Source organism: Nannospalax galili, unplaced genomic scaffold (assembly GCF_000622305.1).
Source record: "Nannospalax galili isolate Female #2095 unplaced genomic scaffold, S.galili_v1.0 scaffold60, whole genome shotgun sequence".
Taxonomy (NCBI): Eukaryota; Metazoa; Chordata; class Mammalia; order Rodentia; family Spalacidae; genus Nannospalax; species Nannospalax galili.
In genome coordinates this window covers 1,007,872-1,015,438 of record NW_008346989.1, presented here as the reverse complement: position 1 = coordinate 1,015,438, position 7,567 = coordinate 1,007,872, and the positions used below count along the sequence as shown (strand labels likewise).

The window sequence follows — 7,567 nt, the reverse complement described above, 5'->3', positions numbered from 1 at the left end:
ACTAGACCCCTAGAAATTTCACTACAGTAGGACATATTTAAATTTTAGTTGGATTTATTTCCCATCAGCTGACAGATGCTACCAATAGTTCTAGAATAGTTGCTCCTTTGGCTCAGTAAGTCCAATCAGTGCAATATTGTCAGTGCGATGGAACAGTGTGATGTCTCCTGGGAAAGAAAGAGCCAAGATCCCTGTAAACTAACTTCTGACATGGAGCTGGATAGTTGATAGCATGAGGTAGGACAGGGAAAGTGCAGCGCTAGCTTTGCCAGCTGAAAGCAGTTTTCGGTGAACCTTATGGATCTGTATGGAGAAAAGGGCGTTTTTCAGATTAGTAGCTATATACCACGTACCAAAGGATGTTCTACAGCAATGAAACCAGCACTGTGTCTGGTTAAGCTTCGTTGTTTCCTAGGTCTGGCTCTTCTGAAAAGGCCAAATGTGTTGAAAGGGGCCATGGAGATAATCCTGCTTGCAGCTTTGAAAGCCTTTATGGTGTCAATAAGTTTTACAATCACTTCAGGATATTATACCACTTCTCTTGGGGATTTCCTTCTGGGGTGGTCTGAGTGAAAATATCTCCCATAGGCTCCAAGTATGTGGACATTTTGTCCCCAGATGGTGCTGTTTTGGGAGATCTTAGAGGGTGTAGCCATGCTGGAGGAAGCAGGTCACTGGGGGTGGGCTTAGAGAGTTCTTAAGCCTTGCCAGATCTCCAATTGCTCTCTTGTTTCCTGTGCCTGCTGGAAGATGTAGAGCTTTTCTTCCGCTCCTCCTCTAGCCACCTCTGCCGCCGTGCCTCCCTGTCATGATGGACTATAATTCCCCTGGAACCGTAAGCTCAAATAAACTCTTCCTTTTATAAGTTCTTTGGCCAGTGTTTCTATCACAGCAACAGAAAAGTGACTAATACACCTTTCATAAAAGCCCTTACATTACAGGTCAAGGAATCGGTCTGTGCCAGTTTCATAACTGACTTAGGATGCGTTTGGGGAATCTGCTGATCCCTGTGTGAAATGGACTTGAGTTCATACTCCATTGATCAACTGAGCTCCACAAGCCATCAGCTTACAGGGTCCCATTCTTTCTTCATCAGTGCCCTCACTTTTAGGACCTCCATGTGGCTATGAGCTCTGCTTTTATCATAAATCAGCTGTGTGCTGAGGGTCTACATTGGGCTTCTAGCATTTCGGCCACACAGCTACAAAAATTATGGCTCTTATTTAGGTCATAACATCACTATTCTTTTAAGTTACCACCTAGACAAATCAAGAGAAAAACAGTTCCAGAACTTCAGCATGTATACAGAAGCCTTCAAAGAAAGGTGAAGGCTAGAAGCCGAGTCAAGCGCTTGTGTACTAGTTTGGATGAAAATCAGCAAAATTTGAAAGTGTGATTAAAGGTGTTTGGCTGGGCAAACAGTTCTGGGAGAAAGTGATGTGAGTTGAAGAGGGGCGTGTCCTGCTTTCTGCTGGCACTGGAGGGAGCACCCTTTTGAGGGTTTCATCTCCCGCTTTCAGGAAGAAAAGTGGGGCACTAGTGAAGCCATTAAAGGCTCAGGCTTGCAACCGAAAAGACAGGAAGAAAAGGAAGGTGCCCTGCTGCACCTGCTATTTTCTCAAGTACCTTTTGATCAAAATAATACTAGAAAACATACTTTAAAATGGCATTTTCTGAGCCTCTCTACTCCTTTCCATCCCTTCACTGCTGTATCACAAAATAAATAATTATGCATTACCTGCTTCTTTGATCAACACTAGTATTAATAGTATTTGTGGTGTGAGAGTGTGCACTTTCAGTGTCTCTCATTTGACCCTATCACATAGACTAACATTTTATCAAATAAATGGGCTGGAGATGTACCTCTGGTAAAGTGCTTACCCTGGTTTGATTCCCATCCCTGCAAAAAAGTTATTCAGTATAACAGTGTTTCAAGTTGTATTCAGCATATGATAATTTATAGAATTACACTTGGTACAATCAGGTCTAGTGAAGCTTACTGGATGTGGTGGATAATGAGAAATACAGGAGCCATGGATTTTTCCCTTGGATCTCAGAAACACTGGATAATTTCACACATAGAGATGGTGTACGTGGGTGTTTCCCTCTATAGCTGGACTCACAGATGTTTCTGAGCTTTTCTCACTGTGACCCAATGTCATCTATGAAACTCACGCTTTAGTACTGAGCACAGTCCAGTGGCCAAAGAAGAAAGAAATCACAAAACTCACATTTGAAATAAGTTTATTATTTTGTGTTGGGCCGCGTTTACAGCTATCTTCAGCTGTGTGTGACCCACAGGCTCTGGGTTGGACAAAGCTGGATGAACCTAGGTACATGAGGCCTGGGATCTGTTAGGCAACTAGAAAATCCTGAATGTGGAATGAATGGGAACAAGGAGAGGACATACAGGAAGGCAACCTTGCAGGCTTGGAGAATGTGCAACACAGACTTTAACCTCATTTTACATTAAAAGCCACCTATCAAGGCTTTACATATTGCTCTCTGTGCAACTGTATTAGTTACTTTTCTGTTGCTGTGATAAAATACCATGACCAAAAACAAGAAGAAAGTATTTATTTTGGATTACGGTTCCAAAGGAATGGAGTCCAACATGGTGGAGGAGGCATGGCATAGTAGCAGAGCAGGAAGCTGGCTGATCAAATCTTCATCTACATACAGGAAGCAGAGAGAGAGAGTGAGAACAAGTGTGGTGAGGCTATTAAACCCTCAAAGCTGGTCCCCAGTGATGGAGATTCTCCAGCAAGACTGCACCTCATAAAGGTTCCCTAATCTCGCCAAACAGCACCACCAGCTGGGGATCTAATGTTCAAATACATGAGCCTATGAGTGACATTTTTCATTCAGACCACCACAACCACCTCATCCCTGGAAAAAAGAGTTAAGAGTCCACCTAAATTCAAGTAGCCAACTAAGTGGGCAGAGCCACACTGCCACAGTTCTGAGAGCAGTGTTGAATGTGAACACCGAGACGGACACGCATTGGGGCCTGTAAGATGTGGGTTAAGATAAAATGAATTTTTGAAAATCTGGAAGTAGCTAGAATAATTCTTTGAGTTACTTTCTAGTCAGTCTTGAGAATTCTTAAACTTTTATTCTTTGGGGGTTTAACTGCCAACTGTGTGCTTAAAGTCAGATAATTAGCAAGAATACAGTGGTAGCCATACTCAATGCTATTGTCTTAAAACATTAGGGGGAAAATTGTCAAACAGAATTTACTGGTTATAGATAACACAGAGCTTTCATTCTTTAGAACTCTGGTTTGCAGAAGCCACCCCAGGGCCCTGAGGTCAAGTTATGGCCAGCATATGGAGTGGGGAGATACCTAGATAGACAAGAGTTTATCCTCAGACAGGACTGACCTTGAACTTGAATCAGATCCAGAAGAAAGCAGGTACTACTGAGTATTGGGAAGACAGAGCCAAGGCGACATGCAGGCCTTAGACTAGTTGGCCTATATGGAAACACCCTGGCAGGGATCCAATAGGAGAGGGAGGAGGGAAGTGGAAAGGGGGGGTGGGAAGAACTAGAGGAAGGAGGAGGGTGGAGGCAGAGCATCTACTTGGTTTATGTTACTATGAAGTTGACTTAAAGGAGTGAAATTGACTTAAAGGAGCCATGGGTGTGCTCCCAGCAAGCTTTTGTGATCAAAGGCTTTGTGATCAGCTCACTCATTGTTCAGATCTGCTCACAGCTTATAAGGATCCTGAGGGCTGGAAAGATGGCTCAGCAGTTAAGAACACCGTTCTTGCAGAAGACCCGGGTTCAAATCCCAGCACCCACATAGCAGCTAACAACTGTTTGTAACTCCCGTTCCAAGGAATCTGACAGTCTCTTCTGTCCTGTCGTGGGTATTGCATGACATGGGTGCACTTACCTACATGCAGGTAATACACATGTACACATAAAATAAAAATAATGAAATATTTTAAAAAAAGGATCCTGTTTTATGGTCTGCGAGCCATATCTATTTATTCTAAGATGGGTGTTAGTTTATTAATAAAAATGACTAGAAGTCATGGATTCCATAGGGAGTAAGAAGTAAATTTCAGGGAGACTGAAAAAGACAGCAAACCCTAACTCCAAGCAATACCTGCTCTAGAAATACTCAATCCAAGCCAGGCATGGTGGCATATGCCTTTAATTCCAGCACTCAGGGGCAGAGGCAGGTGGATCTCTGAGTTCAAGGCCAGCCTGGTCTACATAGTGAGTTCCAGGACAACTGGGGCTACAGGGAGACCCTGTCTCAAAAAAACCAAAAAAAAAAAGAAAAGAAAAGAAATACTCAATCCAAATCTTAACACACATATAAACACAGAAGGTTCCCTCCCTTTGCCTGTGTATTCCAGAACTGTTATTTTGAAATTCCCTGTCTCCTTGGTCCAGGTTATCTACAGCCAGCTGACAGGTAGCCTCATAATCTGAAACTTAGAGCTCAAGTGTTGTTCCTGAAAAGCAATCGAATGTAACTAAAAACAGATTTTTTCAAAATTGTTATTGGAACAAATTGGTAAGTATAAATATATTGTCATTTTCAGGAATATGCATATTAAAACAGTTGTATTATTTAGATACATGTTTTCTATTTGTATTGAAAATATTTGATTTGGAAATTGAAACTTTTTCCTTGCTTTTTAAAGGACAGTCTTAAAGATGTCAAATATGATGACAGAGTCTTTTCTCATTTGTCACTTGAATTAGCAGATCAAGTATTGGCAACAGTCAAAGAATTTGGGTACCACCGCTATAAATTTATTATAAAAGTATTATTTATTCAAAAGACCGGTCAAGCAATACATGTAAGTGCCCCAGTGCCCAGCATCTATTCATTAGATCATCATTTTGAGATGTCTTTTCACTCAGGGATAGAGAGATCATAAGGGCTATCTTGAATGTGAGGATCATTTTAGATGAGTTTTATTTCATTGTAAATTATTTGAATGATACTAGCCTAGAAATAGCATTTTGCTATCAGTAACTTAATAAATTACATTTTTAGCCTGTCTCTTGATCATTCCAATTTTGATAATTGTTATTAGAAGACTATGTTAGGTAATGAGGAAATTCAAACAAGGATAAGAAATGAACCATGAGTGTCAAGGCCATGGAGCTGCCCCAGTTAGGATGCAAGAGAAGTGAGTGGCCTGGGTAGCAACAGCAGCTGGGTTTGGAGGGAAATTGCTGAGCGGAGTCCAGGAGCAGCACTCACTGTGGCCACAGTGTGGGCATTTCATCAGGATAAGAACTAGAAGTATATGAGTGTTAAATGAGGTTATCTGTATTAAATCCTCAGGAGGATATCAGTATAGGGCCTTCAAGCAATAAACGTTATTAAAAAATAAAATTAATGCCATTATAAAGTAAATATAGTTATATTTAATAAAGAATAATATAGGTTATATAGAAAATATCAGATAAATAAAAAATGATATCACTAGTCTGCAACTGTGTGGGGAGTTAATGGTGAATACACAGGAGCTGGAGAGAAAAGAGATGGAGCAGTCTGTGGTAGTCTGAGGCGTCATGGAGCAGGGCACCTCAGACTGAAAAGTTAGAAGGGCTTGGACAAGCAGATAGGTGCTGGCCACAAGCATACTAGGCAGGTGTGCCAACCACTAAGCCACATTGCCCATCCCAACAAATTAATTATTAAATACAGCTTTCAGAGATACTGACACACTACTTAGAAAAATAGAACTACTGTGGATTTTAAATTACTTAACATGTTCAACCTAAAGTTAGTCTTTTAAAATTTTCTCTCAGATTGCCAGCAGATGGATTTGGGATGTGGCATGGGACAGCTGGATTCAAGCTAAACATGAAACGGAGTCCTATGTGGCCTTGGTTTTGGTATTTGCTCTCTATTGTGAATAGCTCATAACAACTAAAATAATGTTTTCTCACTTTTAATAATAAATGACATTTACAGGCTTATGAGCCTCATATATTCTTTTAACAACAAATAAGCAAAAGCCAGTTATATTTATTTATTAGTACTTATTGCCTCAAAGTAGTATAAGAGGTAGGTATGAATTCCTATAGATTTTATTACAAGGAAGTAGTTATCGTTCTTTTTATATTTAAGAAAATTAAGATAGCTGCATGTGGTGACACACACCTTTAATCCCAGCATTCAGAAGGCAGAGGCAGGTAGATTCCAGTGAGTTGCAGGCCAGCCTGTTCTACATAGTAACTTCCAGGCCACCCAGCTCTACACAGTAGACCTGTGTCAAAAAGAAAGTAGAGATTGGTGTAGTGGCTGTGAGCTCAGCAGTCCGCCAGAAAGTGCTGGGTTCTGGCCTCCTTCTGGCATAGGGGCTGAGAACACAGGGAACTGCCTGAGAGCACTGGATCCTGCCTCCATGTGGTGGTGAGCTTCCCTTAATTGTGCTGTACCAATCCCCCTACCTGGGATTTTGTGAGTCCCCTCCCAAGGCCCCAGGGCAGACCTAGCTTTAGTAAGCTAAGGTTAAGATCTTAGCAGACAGCCTGAGAGGGCAGATTCTGACCTCCATCTGTGTGGTGGCTGTGATCTCAGCAGACTGCCAGAAAGTGCCAGTTCTGGTCTGCCTCTGGCATAGGGGCTGAAAACACAACAAACCAACTGAGAATCCCAAAATCGCCCCCCCCTTAGGGAATTTCCCAAATTTTCTCTGAGCTCCTGGTAATAGGGGTCCAAACCTTAGAAGGAAGCCTGAGTATACCTGACTGGAACCTGACTTGAGCTTCTGTGGTTGCTCCTGAATAGCTGATCTGAAGTCATCGGTTTCCTCCAAAATAAAGCCTAAGAGACCTGAAACTTGTACCAAACAGCTTTACATAAGGATAGCTTTACTTAAGCAATAAGGAAAGGACCTAGGAACATCGATAACACAAACAGATGCATGCTTCAACTTAATTTTTTTTTTTTGGCCTATACAGGGTCTCCTGTAGCCCCACCTGTCCTGGAACTCATTATGTAGACCAGGCTGGCCTTGAACTCATAGAGATCCGCCTGCCTCTGCCTCCCGAGTGCTGGGATTAAAGGCGTGCACCACCACGCCCAGGTCAACTTAATTCTTATATCAGAATCATAAACAGCAAAAGAAATTCACATGCCAAAGTCACAATGAAAGAATAATAAAATGGAAAGCCAAAACACTACGTCCCCACCAAACTCCACCAGTCCTGTAGAAGAGTTCTACAAGGAGAACCACCTAGAGATAACCCAGGACACAATTTAAAAGAGCAATCATACACATGATCAAGAAATTCAATGAATTTAAAGAACACATGAACAAACAAATTGAAGAACTAAAAGAAGATAGAGATAAACTTCTGAATGAATTCACAAAAGAGAAACATTGAAGAAAACTCAGGCAGAAATGAAGAAGGAAGTGCAAAACTCAATAAGCCAACTTGAAACAACAAGGAAAAGCCTCACCTCCAGAATGAATGAAATGGAAAACAGAATATCAACACTGGAGGATAAAGTTGAAGAAGTGGACCACCAAAACAAAGAGTATGGAAAATTAATAACACATGGAATGGAATATGCAAGAGACGT

General features: G+C 41.4%; 1 protein-coding gene across 1 annotated transcript in view; it reads right to left on the bottom strand.

Moving 5' to 3' along the window:
• Positions 1–2,171: 2,171 nt before the first annotated feature.
• The window catches only part of LOC115072083 (translation initiation factor IF-2-like), a 15,165-nt gene continuing 9,769 nt past the window's right edge, over positions 2,172–7,567 (bottom strand). Inside the window, exon 3 of the mRNA XM_029568473.1 lies at positions 2,172–2,672. Coding sequence (XP_029424333.1) covers positions 2,669–2,672 — 4 coding nt within the window. The 3' untranslated portion in view covers positions 2,172–2,668. The remainder of the gene's footprint in view (positions 2,673–7,567) is intronic.